This window comes from Asparagus officinalis, chromosome 8 (assembly GCF_001876935.1).
Source record: "Asparagus officinalis chromosome 8, Aspof.V1, whole genome shotgun sequence".
In the NCBI taxonomy this organism is placed as follows: Eukaryota; Viridiplantae; Streptophyta; class Magnoliopsida; order Asparagales; family Asparagaceae; genus Asparagus; species Asparagus officinalis.
The window spans coordinates 110,303,888-110,320,546 of record NC_033801.1 but is presented as its reverse complement, the minus strand read 5'-3'; the positions used below and the strand labels follow the sequence as shown (position 1 = coordinate 110,320,546).

At 33.2% G+C, this 16,659-nt stretch overlaps 1 protein-coding gene across 1 annotated transcript; it reads left to right on the top strand.

The window, feature by feature from the left end:
* On the top strand, positions 4,267 to 16,441 carry LOC109820226 (protein FLX-like 3). Its single transcript, XM_020386339.1, has 4 exons — positions 4,267 to 4,274; positions 6,985 to 7,522; positions 15,141 to 15,259; positions 15,982 to 16,441. The coding sequence occupies exons 2-4, from the start codon at positions 6,993 to 6,995 to the stop codon at positions 16,107 to 16,109; spliced, it is 777 nt and encodes a 258-aa protein (XP_020241928.1). The 5' UTR covers positions 4,267 to 4,274; positions 6,985 to 6,992; the 3' UTR covers positions 16,110 to 16,441.

Genomic DNA, 16,659 nt, shown 5'->3' with positions numbered 1-16,659 from the left:
TCACCGCTGTACTTGTGAATTATTAGCTTCGAAAGAAGGATAATGAGACTTCAGTTGAGCCGGTAGCAGGGGCATTGGTCACAAGAGCAAAGAGTCCAAACCGAAATAGGAGGTCACAGTCTAGAGGGCCACATCCTGGAGTTCGTAGGAATCAATGTGCCTTTTGCAAAGAAGATGGATATTGGAAGTCTGAATGTCCAAAGTTAAAAAAATAGAACCGGGAAGAATAAGAGGAAAACTATTCAAGCTTCAGAGGTGAATGTTGTCAAGGCTAGTGTTGACAATTTAGATTCGGATTCTTCAGGCTATTCATTAGCACTACCGTCAATTTGTGTTACCGACTCTACAGAGTGGATGTTGGATTCTGGTGCTTCTTACTACAATTGCCCTAGGAGGAATTGGTTCTCTAGTTTTCAGGAGTTGAAAAGAGAGGATGTCGTGCCCATGAGTAATGATCATGAATACCCTATTGGTGGTATCGGTACCATTCGTATTAGGATGTGGGATGGAGTGATTCGGGAGTTAGATGAAGTGAGGTTCATTCCTCAGTTGAAGAAGAACATCATTTCACTCAGAGTTTTGGAGGCAGCAGATTATAGGGTGACCTTAGAGGATGCATGTTTGAAGATCACATTTGGGTCCATGATTGTGATGAAGGGCGTCAGGAGGAAGAATTTGTACTATTTGATTAGGAGCACGGTAATTGGTAGAGAACTGACGACTTTTTTATATTTGTCTAGACTGTGGCATTTGTTGAGGCTGAGATATTTGATTGGTTATGTCATACATGATTTGTTGAGGAGTGCTTTGACCTGCACATTGAAGTCCTTTGAGCATATTGGTATGAGCAAGAAGACCGATGTGGAGTTTGACACTTCTATCCATCGATCGAGAGGTCTTTTAGGTGGTGTTCATTCAGATATTTGGGGGCCTTCCAAGAAGGCATCGTTGGAAGGTAATATGTATTTGATTTTTGCAGTTGGGGACTATTCTAGGCATTGGTGGGTTGTAACTAAGTCCCGTTGGTTTAATATCCTAGAAGTCAACAACAGATGGATGAAGTGTGTTGGCAGAAAGGTAACCCGTTATTTTATTTTTGGTAGGGGTTCTTTCTTGTATTTGTGCCGAGCTCACGACAGTTTGAGACACTTCATTGGAGAGGAGATATTAGGGCGACGAGATAAGATGACGGTTTTAATAGATCGTTCCTTACTGGAGGAGGATCGACATTTGTTGTCGAGCATTAGATTGCATAGGAGTTTTGGAGCTTCAACATATTTGGGTCATCTTAGTCATAGGTTGTCGACTACTGCGTTTGGATTTATTGGATCTGGTGGAGCTGCTTTAAATTTTAGGTTGCGTCGGATATTTGGTTGCCCAACATTTTGTCACATCGAGGATATGAGATTTGATCCGATTGCACATTTGGAATTCAGAGGCTCGTTTGGTTATTAGTTGGGAGACTCTAATTTTGTTCTGGGCAGGTATATCACATTTGACTCTCGGCAGGTGGAGAGTGTTGATCAGATCATTGAGATATCGCAGCGGGTGAAGGATGATTCTACTCCACGTTGGGTGGAGATTACTCCACATACTCTAGATCATATTATATCATTTGGGATTCCAGCTGAGGTGACACAGTTTGAGGATCATTTGGATTTGGATGCAGATGATGAGTTGGTTTTGGATTCAAGTGCAGATGGTAGACATAGTTTGGATTTGGATATGGCCGTTGGTTCATCTCAGGTTGAGGTGTTTAGTTTGTTTCACTTTGGGGCCATTAGGAGAGCTACCAGCCGTAGATTTGTTGGTGATGTTGGAGAAGGGTTGCGAACTCTTCTAGTTGATTGAGGGCCTTCGGAGGCCATTTGGTGAACTACGTGAATGCTTGATTCCTTGAGCAAGAGGATATGTAGGCAGTCATTTATGATGCAGCCGGTTTGGTAAGTTGATCCCGACATTTGGAGTTTGTTCGCATTCTCGTTTTGGTTCTCGACTTGTTATGGATTGAGTCCGTTATCGTGGATTTGTTCCACTTCGTACTGGACGCAACAAGTGAGACGTTTGGTTGGTATTGGTGTCGACTCAGTTTTGGGGAAATTTCGCCGAGGTGGAGAGTTATTGGATAGCAGGTTCCTAATATGTTTCCTAATTTGTTTTGGTAACAGGTTATTGGGATTCCTAATCTGTTTTGGTAACAAAATTCCAAATCTGTTTTGATAACAGATTATTAGGATTCCTAATATGTTTTGTTTTTTATTTTGGAATTCCTAGTATGTTTTTTATTTTAAGATTTCTATATATATGGAACAATTGGAAGAGAGAATTGAGCAGTGAAGGGGATATTTGGAGCACAGAAAAGAGGTATTTTCTGAGCTATTGGTTAGAGTTTTATTTGGAGAGAATTAGAGATTTGTTGGTGAGATTAATTGGTGAGTTCGAGTGATTTGTAATCTTAGTTTGTACTCTTCTTCTCTATTAGTGAAAACTCCATCCCCTTCTTGCCCCGTGGACGTAGGCAACTTGCCGAACCACGTTAAAATTGGTTGTTTGTGTTCATGCCGTTATTTTGATTGTATTTGGCCTTCTCTCAGCGTTTGTTTGACTTGGTCTCTCGAAGCACATCGGTTCGGTTTTGGCTTCCGCCGCACACAACAAAACAGAAATTGAAAGAGATCGTCAAGGTCATATTGTGCTTGAGTTCACAGTCCATCCCAAAAGGGTGGGAAGCTGATCTTAATGTGTGTGACGATGTAAGCACTTGTATTTCAATAGCTTTCTCTCAACAATTTACAAATGTCAAAATCTGGAGAACTTAAAGAGTAAAAACTTTTAACTTTCACGGTGTGGTGACATGTGGGCTCCTGTTGAGCATAGTATTTCCGGCCACTTTGGTATTGCTATTTTCGATTTGTTTATCTTTTTAAAAACTCATCAATAATGGTGTTCGGTAAAATTATTATGTATGCTTATTGAAATTGTTTTTGCTTTTAAATGGAGCGCTTTTAGAAGCAACATAAGGCTGCTTAGTGGCGAATCAAGGATTATTGGGAAGTGGTGTTGCTGCTTTATTAGCAATTTTAAAAATTATACAATTGCTCTTGACCAATTTTATATTCTAAAAGAAATTACATATCATCATTAGAGACACCAAATGCATCTTGGAAATGATAGATATAATGTGACGACTCATTTTGCTAATTGACCTACCGAGAAATAGCTGTGTGGTGAGGTCCGTATTGTTAGTCACATAAAAAGATGTGGACCTCAACACTCTACTTTTAGTAATTTCTTTAGTCAAATAAGCTGCTACCTCGTACATATTATTTTTATATATCTTTCTCAAGATAAGTCACTAGTAATAATAGATCATGGACTTGAATAGAAAGGTTTGTCTTTTTAAAAGATAAATTCAGTAATCCCCTTTGAGTTAAGGAGTTTGTCAGCTAACTAACTTTACACAGAAAACTCTCCTTAAGCTCTAGGGTTCTCATAAAACCCCGTTAACCTTTCAACATCTTCCATAAAATTCTTAAATGGCGTTAACCATAATTTTCACATGGGTGAATAAAATTACTCATGCAGATATTTTTACTAGTGAAATTGTGGTTCAAGCTATCAGGTGTTTTTAAAAAAAAAATTAAAAAAATAATTTTTTTTTTGAGAAAATTAAAGGACAGGGGGATGGGGTTGTAGCATTTTAAAAGTTAATGAGAGTTATCTGCGAAACCCCACAAGCTAAAGAGAGATCCAGGTGCTCCTTCATCAAAGTGTGGTTACCTGACCCACTTTTGGTGAATGTGAATCCATTATTAAGGATGCTTTCTAAAACAACTGCGGTTGTTTGTAGATTTATATACTAAATTTTTCTTTTACAAAAGCTAAAATTATATTTATTTCACTTATTTTTTACTTGTAATGATTTTTAAGCACATTACCAAATAACTTAACTGCTTTTGAAAAAGCAAATTTTGATATATAATTATTAAACATTTATTTTTGCCGATTTAAGCAACATTTAAAAGCAACTTATTATAAACTGCATCAATGCGAACCAAAAAAAAAACTTTAAAAATGATATATTAGCAGATTTTAGGGGTTGACATAAAAATAGGATAGTGTAGGGTGTACCTTGAGAAAAAACCTCCTAACAATTTGGGTACACGGATTGAACCCGACCCGGAACTAAAAAAAGGGTAGAACCCTAAAATGGTCCGATCCCTAATCTCACTCCCGAGAACCCGTCTCCCTCTGTCGATTCCCCAACGAACGAGGTACGTGATTCTTTCATGTGAATTATGCGCTGGATCTTAATTTCAATTTTGGGTGAAAATTTGAGCCCCGCAGTAGTAATATTTTAGATTTTGGAGTTGGGGGCTCGCACAGTAATCAACTGCTAAAGCTGGGGTTTTGAAATTCTCAGAATTAGGGTTTTTGAGTTCGCTCAGCTTAATCAGTTTGTATTTTGATTGTGCTAATTTTTTTCGTGAGAACTTGATGTTGTGTCATTGATGCAATAGGCTACATTGTTTATGACTATGCTCTATCATAGCAAGGATAAATTTTAGGAAAACCCCCTGAGTTTTTGGTGATTTTCACGAATTGGTATTGGACTTTAAACACTTAGGGCTTGTTTGGATTGAGGAGAATGAGGGTGAAGGGAAGTTAGGGGAACCATTCACCTCCATTCACCTTATTTGGGAACACTTAGGAGGTGAAGTTAATTCACCCTAGTTTCCCTTGGTTCACCCCCTAATACTATAAAATTTGTTACCCCCCAAATTGGGGTGTAACCAAGGGGAAGGGAACTCCCTTCCCTTCCCTTCCCTTCCCTTTACCCAGTTTACCTTAACTTCCCTTCAGCCCCTACAAATCCAAACAGGCCCTTAAGAAAACCTTAATCTTTTAGAAGTTTCTGAAAAATCCCCCTGAGCTTTTGGAAACTTGCACCCATCGAAATACCATAATTTAAAAAATAACCTTCCTTTTTCAGTATAATGTAGAGCGAGCGTCTCCGATATTTTTCTCATTTCCTTATATTCTCTCTTCCCTGGCAAAGCCCATAGTGGGATTTGCCCCAAAATTTAGGCAGAATTCTCAGAAAGTTCAGGGTAGTTTTGTGAAACTTCCCAAAGTTTAACGGTTTCCTCTAAATTTTAAAATTCATGATCACTTTGTGTAGGATACCCCAAAGTTAGAGGAATTCTCTGAGATTTACCCCCAAAAAGAGAAAAAACTAGTTCTGAGGTGTCATGTAGCAAAATGAGATGCCAAGATCAGAGTGTTCTGGATCAACTATTTCTATGTGGTCACCAAGGCTGGACTAAACACTTTCTATCTATTGATGATCCAATTAGCAAAATGAGCAGTCACCTCATGTCCTTTTTACCTAAAATATTATTTTGATATAGTTCACTACTTCACTCGAAAAATCTGTTTATATAAACAAATTATGCATTACGTCTTATTGTGTTATATGCACAAAATGATATATGGTTTCCAACATATGTTAGGATGTCTATGTTTATATTCCATGCTCATAGGTAATATGCTTGGCTGATCGATTGCCAAAGAACTGCACTGGTTGTTAATAGATTACCATTCCCTTATTTTACACGTAGTTTTGGTTTAGGAAAGTTTGGAGGATGCTAATAGGTCTTCTGTGGCAAACCCTCACTTGTTCATATTTTACTTGATCAGGAACTTGGTATTAGTTAAGCTAGGATTGGCGTGGACGGTAGGCGGTCATACAATTTTGTTTTTTGTCAATTCTCTCTATGTTGGGTACAAACAACATAAATACTGTCTAAATTAAGCATACGTCCTTTGTATGTATGTTTGTATGACATTTTAAATAGCATACTATTTTCCTTGTATGTGTGTTCCAGATTTCTTTTTAATAATGGGTCATTGTACTTATTTTCCCTATGTTATGTCATATTAGAGTTAGAAGCTCTTTACTTCTTGGTTATGATGAAATTAGTTCTCTTAAGGTTAGGCTCATGGGTTAACAGTGAGTATTGATTGAAACTGTAGAGAAAGAAGATCAGTTGGGCTATTTATAATTTGGACGGCGTTCTGTAAAATCAAATGTCAGGACAGTAACTAATGACACTATAGTAAAAGAGGGTAGTTAATACCAAAGTATACTCTCCACAAGTAAGAAGTTTTGAGCTTAATTTCCACCATTTATAGTGTATTGCTCAAAGAGTCTTTTTTCCTGATGAAATGAGGGTTCAATTTTAACCATTGACAATTAGAATGCCTGAGATCTTTCTGCTGAGAATCATTTGATAGTTGGAGTTTAGTGACATACAGTGGATGAAACCGGTTCAAGTGAGTTATGACTTATGAGTGAATTTAAATGGGTGTGTTGCGTAAAGGCTCTATTATCTTGAGTGGAAAACAAGTAAGACCTCTGCTTCCTTATGAAGTTTTTGATTTGCTCCATACTGACTAGATCTCCGGTATTTTATAGAAGTAGCTCAAACTCGACTGGAGGGATATTTGGGTACTGTATATTTATTCTTTTGACAATAAAGAAAGCTCATGATGGGCATCTCTCCAAAAGCATCCAGCAATTTTTTGTCGGAAGGGGATTTTTTTTCTTGAACAGTAAACTAATATTCTAACTTAAATGGGCTAAATTAAAATGGGATACAAGTTTGTAAGAGTTGGGGTGCAAATATATGTAAATCATGGGGCAAAAATTTTAAATCTAGAAGGCTTAGTAATGCAATTTTACATATTCGAGGGGTGCAACATCACCCGTAGGCATGTATATAAATCCGCCCCTGACTGTGTCAGTGCAGTCACCAAATTTAAAACCAGTGATGGACACTTTTCTCAATGTCCTTCCTCCCTATATAGAGAATCCTTTATTGAACTTTTTTCTTAGTTTTGTTCTGTTTGTGATCATGGATTTGCTTCTCATTGATCTGCTCAATACTCTACTTTTCAGAACCTAATGCTTTCTCTATGCAGGATCCAGTATGGCAGGGAGAGGTCGTATGCCTCGTCGCCCGGTTCATGACGAGATGCATGGATTTCACGATGGACCTCCGCCTCCATTGCACGACCGCAGACCCATGCCACCACCACCACACTCTATCGAAGAAGAATTGGCTATGGGGCATGATGAGATTAGAAGATTGGTTTCTGACAACAGGCTTCTTCTTGATGAAAATGTTGCTATGAAAAGAGAAATAGACGCAGCTAGAGAGGAACTCCACGTCCTAGGTCAGGCTATTCCTAAAATACGTGCAGAGAAAGAAGTCAAAACTAGAGAATATATACAGATGGGTCTGAAGCTAGAGGCTGAGCTTCGTGCCGTTGAGCCTATGAGAGCAGAGGCCGTAGAGTTGCAATCCGAAGTAAAGAAGCTAGATGCTCTGCGCCAAGAGATGACAACAAAAATACAAAGTATGACGAAAGATCTGAAACGTGTACAGGCTGAGAACCAGCAGATACCCAAGTTGAGGATGGAAATGGAGAGCCTACATGAGGATCTTGTTCGAGTCAGGTTAGTAGTTGTTTTCATTAAAAAGTGTTTTTGATAGATGGAAATAGTGTCAGTTGTTTATATGAGTCCTCTAGATGACTGCATATCAGGATAGCAAGCCTTGTTAAGTCATCAAGGGATGTTCTTATCTTGGTCCTCCGTCCTCCAACTGTATAGCATTAAGAAAAGTCCCTCAAAACACTTAATTAATAAATCTCCCAATTCTTATAAGTCATTCAAATAAGTACCTCCTCTTGCAAACCATTATTTTTAACCCCTAGAACTATTAAACTTTCCCATTATTCCGACATATTATTTAGAAATTTTATGTGGTGTGGATTTGCTATATTTGAATTAGAAATTATTGCTAAGACAAGATTAAACAACATTTATATAAGGACAATCATCAAAACCAGAGGGAGAAGAGAAAAACAAGTGAGCAATGGAAAAAGATAGGGAAAATGAAATATTTGAGTTGAATTTTAATGTATTAAGAGTTATGTTGTGTGGAGACTTCTATCATGAAGCCACACCTGTCCCGACACTTCCAATACTTGTACCTGTATCTACCCCTTGGACACTCCTTGTGTATATGCATGTATTTAGTCGGACGTGCAGTCAATTATATAACGCATGTTTTAGTTTAAACATTTAATTATATAATAGATAATAAAAGAAACAAATAGAAAATGTGTTATAGAAATTTTGATTTTTCATAACATGTGAAAGAAAAAACAACACTGATGTTATGTAAATTATTAAATTCTAATGTGTATATAGTCGTGGCCCGTACTGTATTTTTTATAAATTTGTCGTATCACATATCTGTACACGTATTCATGCAGCATAGGTTAAGAGGGATGAAAGCATAAATGGGTATAGCCTGTAGCTGGTAATTGGTAAAGAATAATAAGGTATAATGTGAAGCTTTAATGGTTTAGTAAGCTGAGGGGCTTATTTGAATAACTTATGAGATTTGGGGTTGTAGTTAAAATATATGTTTCGGGGTCCATATTTTAAGCCACTAATGATTTAGAAGACCAATATCAGCAAGCCTAGTTATCAATCTGGCTTTTTGATCTTTTTGAGTCTTGGACTTCAGCTGTATGGGGAAAATTATGTACTCCTTTATTCTACTAGCATATTAGTCCTCTGACAAGTTGTTAGAATCTTTTCTTCTGCCTATAGTTCCCTTGGGAGGTTAGTCAAATAGAACTCAAAACTAAAACTAGGATAATTGTGGGATAATATTTTATTTATAGTATTAGTCAATTAGAACTAAAACTAGAACAAAATTTTACAGTGTTAGTTAAGTATAGAATTGGGATAATGATACAAAATTATCTCACTTTGTTTTATTTTTCTATACAAAAATAAGAGTTCTAGTCTCTCAAATTATTCCAAGTTTTAGCTTGGAACTAGATGGTAAAACTAGAACTCATATTTATTTTGTTATTAGTTGAGATGCACATGCAATGCAGTGGTTAAATATCATGATTATTTAAATTAATAAAAATAAAATAAAAATAAAAAGAAAATAAAGTTTTGTGTTGGATTGATCATCAATTCAATAACATCTCTCAAATGATATATCGTCATTGTTTCCTTCAACCAAGATTGTGACCACGTGGTCTACTATTTGTGAGTTATAAACACATTAATCTAGTACATCTCTGTTTATTAGTATCTTAATGTCTTTAAAAGATGAGTGATCATTTAATTCGTAAAGGAATTTTTTATATGAATTTACTTGTAATATATCTATTAAACTTTTAGTTGTGGTTTGACTCATATTCACACTAACTTTTAGTTACAGTTTCACTCATATTTACATCATCTAATATTCTCATTCAATTTTATAGCTCATTCTAAATTTTATTGTGAAATTAGAGCAGAGAGATTATGATATATTTCGCCATGTGCTCTAAATATAAAAAAATTCTTCGATGTAAGGTCCCTATCAAATCTTACCCTAAACGATATGAATGAAAAATGTTATTATAACTCACTTGTCTAGGGCAATGTATTGTATATATGACGTATAACTCATATGGAATATCCACATCTGCTAAGTGGATTTTGCTGTTGTGAGAGCAACATGGAGGCTCATATTCAAACATTTTGACTCTATAAAAGACAATAATTTGGAGTGCATAGTTAATATGTCGTAAAGAACATATTGAGTCATGAAGAATTGTCCCTAATAATGATATTATTATAACGATATTACTATTTAGTATTAAATCAATTTTATTTTATAAGATTATATTATCATTTTTAATCTAATACTATTATAAAAGTGGGTTGCTATGTTAAAACATTTCTTCCTAAAACGCCCTTCAAAACTCATACATGCACTCATTAAAAACATACATGCATACATAAATTACATATATGCACACCTAAATCATAGCCCTTTGAATTAAACACATCCATACATGTACATATACACATATAAATTATATTATATCTCTTTAAATTCATTTCATAACCGAAATCATCAACTCATTAGTTTTTTCCTAGCAGAGACATACTCGGCATGCAAGCACTTTTTTAATGACAATAATGGCGAAAGACAAAACTTCCAAAATATTAATATTTAATACAGAACGACACCTTATATAGTAATGAATACCGTATGCTTGGCTTCATTTTCCTAACGCATGAATTATGAAGCAACAATACATCAACGTTTGAAGGAAACAGTTACATAGTAGCATGCTATTAATTAATTAAATGTAAGAATACCATAAGGCACAAGTTCTCATAGGATTTTGATTAATTATCGTACTATATATAAACATCTTAGTTCTCTTGGTAAATCGAAACTGGAGGAATACGACAAGGTCAGGTAGTCAATATGGTAAATTAATAGTTTTATTTTAAAAATTTATTTTATTAAGATAAACTCATTCTTTTATCATTCTCTCAACTTGTCTATATTTTTTTTCCTTTTTGCTTGACTAATAGAGTGATATGATGTATATAAGGTTGTACTTCATGGAGGTAACACATACAAAGTATGAGATGAAGATATATTTCAAAGAGTTGCCACCCCTAACCGTTGTTAGACACAAGAGTTACATTTCCATTATTGCATGTTAAATTAAATTAAATTAACTTATGGTTTTATAACTCCATCAAACCCACTTAAATGACATTAATCCAATCAAAACTTTTGAAATTCTTCTCTTTTAATTGTACCATTATATCTATTTAATGACATCCAACTAAAACCTCAAAACTTTCCCATCACATAACCTCTTTTACTATTATTATAATGTAGCACTAGCAACGGCTCAAATATTTAGTCCATTAAGAAGGAAAGTCATAGTATTTATTAGAATCGGTTGCTTTTCAAGCTTCCTCTAGATAACCTGAGAGGAGTTTTAGTTTTTCACTTAAGAGAAATTTTATCTATTTTGGAGGATCGAACTTCAATTTGTAGAAGTTCTATAATGCACGTGCAATTTATAAAAGTTTGTTAATGTAATTTCGAGCTTATTAGGCATTGAGTAAAATTATTTTTTAATGTCAAATGAAGTAAATATTAATTTATTCTTTAATTTTTTGAGCTCAAATAACTAAATAATTTTATTTTTACATTTACGTTTGTACCATATTCTTTAATTCTTAACACCATATGTTAATTTTGACCAATTGACTTTCCATCAATTATTCCAAGTATCTGGAGTTTTAAAATTAAAGGTAAATTAGTTGCTAATTTTAAACAAAAAAATTAATTTACAATTTGTAAATAAAATTATATCCAACATATATAACATCAATTTTATTATTTAATTGTTTGATATATCGTTATAATATATAATTTTTATATTTTTAGTATAATCACAACATATTCCCGATTATTTCATCAAATATAGAAAAGTAATATGACTACACTATATTCCAAAATGTATATTTTAAGTCTCTTCATCATTTTCAAGCCATAGAAATGTTCAAAAAGTAAAAGAAGTATGTATACATGCAATTTTGAAAAAGTAAAACAACTATATATATGAAAATGAGTACACGTGCAACGCACGTGCACCATACTAGTAAATTATAAAGTATATATATGAAAACTTCAATGCTTATAGCCAATAGTTGGGCTCCACAAAATAGGTTCACTTTACATCGTAGTTTGCTATTTGTAGTACTGTTGGCAATGTCATTACATTTCCTCTTTATCTTATTATTCACGCTTTTCTGATGTAAGTTCTCTTTTGCTAATCACTCAATTGGTCATTTAGTTTTTATAACATCAAAGGTTATAATATTTTCTTCTATTTAAAAAGTGTTGACATGATTTTCTTAAAAAATATATAAACGTAATACCAATAGTATATATTTCAGTTCAACTCAAACATTTACTTGAAGTCATCTAAGGTGAGGTCCTTTTTAAGCTACAATAATGATGTAGTGATTACACAATCCAAAAGTCAAAGAAAAAATTTCTACAAAGAAAAATAACTTAATATGTCAAATTAAAATTTATAAAATATACATGGGTGGTGCAGATAGCTATACAAAGTAACGTATATATCTTCATAAAAATTCTATAGTGAGTAACCAACTACAATCATCCTAATTTAAGCATAAATAATTATTATTTTAGTTAGTAATTTGATACCTGTAACTATGGAATAAATCTCAAGCAAAAAATAAGAATTAAAATTGTATTAAATTTAAAAGTAACAATTTAAATTATTAAGTGCTAAATATTAGTTCATGTGAGAAAGTAAAGTAATCTATGGTCTATATACATATATAGTCAATCAATCAAACGTATTAGAAATATAATGATCACAGTTAAAATTATATGGTGGATTCACATTAAATATAATTTATTAATTTATAAAAAATAGTACATTAGAGTTAAAATCCTTTTAACTACTATATAGATTGTCTAATTTTTTTTGCATATATAAATTACACTGCTTAGAAACAGTGATGTGTTGTACACTTAACTATGGCCTAATAATCTTAAGAACGACTTACTCTTCAATAACATCATTAATTGACGTATCTATGTATTACATTAAAAACATAATAAAAATTTAAAAAACTATAAAAGAAACACCCTCAAAAATTTTAAAATTATAAAAACATCCTAAAATTTTGTAATTTACAAATACACAAAACTATTAGACATTACATTAAAATCAATGAATTACAAAAAAATTATTAAAAATTTTCAAACTTTGGAGGGGTAATTTGCAATGTGCTAAACTTTAAGGTTGTTTTTCTGTAAATTTCAAATTTAATAGATTTTCAATCATTTATGTTATTTTTAAAAAAGTTATGGGTAATATTGACCATGAAATGTTTTTTCTAAACCTATACTTTTAAAGTGAGTGTGATATTTTTATAAAATTTTAATTTTTTAGGGGTTGTTAGTAATTTTGTATATTTGTTTTAGTGTCTATAGATTAGAAATTCTCATGGTGTTTTTTTTATAAATTATAAATTTTAGGGACTTTTTGTAATTTTTTAAACTTATAGGCATTTTCTACTGATTGTAAATTGTTTATAGACTATTTATAATTCCTATGCTTTCAATTTACTAATGAGTTTGAAATTCTTAGGGTGTTATTTGTAAATTTTGAATTTTAAGGTTTTGTTTGTAATTTTTAAAACTTCAAGGGTGTTTTCTATAAATTATAAATTATGTAGGGAATATTTGTAATTTTTATATTTTCAATGTACTATTAGGTTAGAAATTATCAGAATTTTTATAAATTTTATAATTCTGAGGGCTTTATTTTGCAATTTGTAAAAAGTTCAGTGTTTATTGCAAATTCCATAAAATTTCGAGGGTGGTTTGTGTTATTTGTAGGTTTTTAGTGTGTTTATAAGTTTGAAAATTTCAAGGTGTTTTTTATAAATTTTGAATTTTTATGGGATTTTTTATAATTTTCAAAACTTACAAGATATTTTCTCCCAAGTCAAAAAACTTTTAGTTTCTAGCTAGCATATATTTTTCAGATTTCTCACTGAATTGAAATAAGTAAAATTTGTAATTTTTAAGATGTTTTAATAAAATTTTAAATTTGCAGGGATGTTTTTGCAATATAAAAAACTTGGAGGATTTTTTTTACGAAGTCTAAAAATATTTAGGTGCTAGCTAGCATATGTTTTTTAGATTTCTCTGCGAACTGAAATAAGAAAAATATTTGAATTATATCAAACATATTTTCTTTATCCAATAACATGTTAAGTCTCATTATGAAAATCATTTAGTTACTAATTCAAAGAAGATAGGATAATTAGAATAGATTAGGATAATAATGTAATATTTAAAAAAGTTAAGGGTATTATTGACCATGAAAAGATTTTTCTGAACTCGTACTTTTAAAGGGAGTATGATTTTTTATTTTTTATATTTCTTTTTTTTTCTTTATTTCTTTCCTATTATGGTTATCACCATCATTAGACCACCATTATAATAATAATTGTCAATATCTTATAGTCTAACCAAAAGTTATTTAATACTAGAGAACATTCTTGTAAGCAATTATTAATCAATAATAGTAAGTTTAGAATACATAAATAGTATTTATATCTTCAAAATGCATAAACATATACTTCATGATTATAAAAATTTATCCCACGTTATTTTATCAAAATATCTCGTTTCACAAAATTGTTCCTATTTATCCCACTAAAATATCCCACTACCGAAAAATTATTCCACTTTAACAATTATCTCATTTTGCATGAAAATGTTCCAATTGACTAACACCCCCCTGATTGGCACAATTTCATGAAAGTTTGGTTAATCGAACTTGCATCCTTTAACGATATAGATTGTATTCCATGGTAGACATTTTTTAGTGGGAAAAACGCCGGATAAAGATAATTTTCAATTGATTAGATGTCATCAGTGATGGATCCAATATTTTTGGGAGTGGCGTCACCCCACAATTAACAAATAGAAAAAATTACAAACTTAAATGATTCTATACTTAAAGAGCTTCGTGACTTTATATGGATTTATATTACTAGGAAGTCAATATGGATACCATGAAATCTTTTTCGCTAATGTTTGAGATAATAAGTGGTTTAAAATTCATTGGCGAAAAAGATTAATACTTACGGAACAGCGTAACAGCTTTCCAATTTTTAAACTGCTAATAAGTAGTATAAATCATAGATCTTACTAAATAGTTAACAACTTATCAAGTTGAGGTTTGAAAATGGTAAGTTGTTAAGAATCTGTTTTAGGCATGAAAATGATCAATTGTTATCTGGTTGAGGAAATAAGTTCTATTAAATCATGAATCTTACTAAGTAGTATAAAACCCATGTTGCCCAATGAAGTCAATATTCTATCCACCTCTTATTACCTCACGAAGCACCATCGAAGCACCATCATTTATAGTAACCATCCCTTGAAGGAAGTGGTGTAAGGTGGATGTGCTAGTGGATGTCATTAACTAGTTTTCCACAATTTTAACTTTGTTGTTGTTGTGACTTAATGTTACTTTTCACTGGCTAGCCCAAGACAGGATTAAGGAGGGGATAGACAGCACAAAACCAACTTGGATCTCCATGATGAATCCATTATAACTAATAATCCACAATTTTGATATAGCTGATTGATTTTATGTATTGTGAATGTGCATTGTGCTAACAGGACAGGCTACGAATATGAGCAGAAAGTACACGTTGAGCAGATGGAGCAGAGACAAGCAATGGAGAAGAATCTTGTTTCAATGGCTCGGGAAATTGAGAAATTGAGAGCTAGAGGACCCGGTAATCTTTTAGCACAATTGTTTTATGGGTTAGTTGCGGATACACCCGCTATGCTATGGTGGTGTTGCCACTTATATCCTCTAAAATATTTTATTAGCACTTGCATCTCTAACCGCAGACGATGTTATGTGAGCCTCTCCAAAAATTAGAGAGAGTTTCATGAGGGGCTTATTTTTGGTCAAAGCATGAGGAGCTTATTTTTGGTCAAAGGGGCTGTTTAGCGAAGGTTTTCTATCTTTCTGTTTGGTAACATTCCAATAAGCTAGCTTTAAGCCTCATTTAAAGTAGGTAGGATATCGTAACTTTTGAAACCTAGCTTATAAACTCTACCTAAATAGCTAGGTTTGACCAGGTAAATGATTATTCTACCCAAAAGCCCCTAAAAAAAAGCTAACATAGTCTAAAAAGCAAAAAGTCAGCAGAACCACTAAAAGCCAACAGCTTATAAGCTTCTAACAATAACCCAAACACCCTCTTAAGTCTTTTTTCTATTTAACTGAGGGCAAAATATAATTTATTGTCATGAGATTCTATATGACATCACTTGGTAAATAAAATAATGTCGTTTGAGGCTCAAGGGGTGTAAATGCTAATAAAAAAGTTTAGGTGGTATAAATAACTGCACCACTATCATATAAGGGGTGTATCTGCATTTAGCCCTTCTTCTAATTCTATTAGTCCTTCGTTCTCCTGTTAAAGTCGCCTCCTATTTTCTCTTACAGGTACTGGGACTTACGGTGCTGATATGGGTTACCAAGCCTCGTATATCGACGGTTATGGCCGTGAGCAGGGACGTTATGGTGCTGGCTCTTGGGCGCCTTATGAACAACGTGGCTTTCCTCGTCGCTGATAGATTTCTCAAGCTATTTTTTTCTGGTTCAGTTTAATTGAATAGCCTAGGAGGAGGGGCATCTTGGGCTACATCTGAACGTATTTAAGTACAGATGTATATGACATTTTAGACTTCTAACAATGTTTCTGAGTTGTGTGTGGCTCCAAGCTTATATGGGAGCAGTATGGAATCTTATAATGTGTAGGTGGTTCCACAATGTTAGAGAACAGAAAGATAACTTCGTAAGGTTATTTTCAGTGTGGAATTGCTCTATCATGTGGGTAAGTTTTGGTGACAACATTTAAGGGTTCATAAAACTGCTGAAAGCCATAATATATTTGTTTGGAAAAGATGCGTATCGGTTGCTAAATGAGCCATTGAGAGACAGTGGAATTTCGATGTGCTAAACGAGCCATTGAGAGACAGTGGAATTTCGATGCCTATCGGCTAGTGATATCGGAGTAGATGTTTTTTGGTAGCTCAATTTGCTAAATGAGCGGATGTGTCATCTCATATCTAATAATATTATTATGCTGATTTGGTTTTTAGAATTATTAATCTTTGAGGT

Excerpts from the sequence above, each read along its gene's own strand:
- LOC109820226 (XM_020386339.1), top strand. The coding sequence starts at position 6,993 with ATGGCAGGGAGAGGTCGTATGCCTCGTCGCCCGGTTCATGACGAGATG. Across the intron at positions 7,523-15,140 it reads GAGGATCTTGTTCGAGTCAG|GACAGGCTACGAATATGAGC; the intron begins GTTAGTAGTTGT and ends TTGTGCTAACAG. Across the intron at positions 15,260-15,981 it reads ATTGAGAGCTAGAGGACCCG|GTACTGGGACTTACGGTGCT; the intron begins GTAATCTTTTAG and ends TTTCTCTTACAG.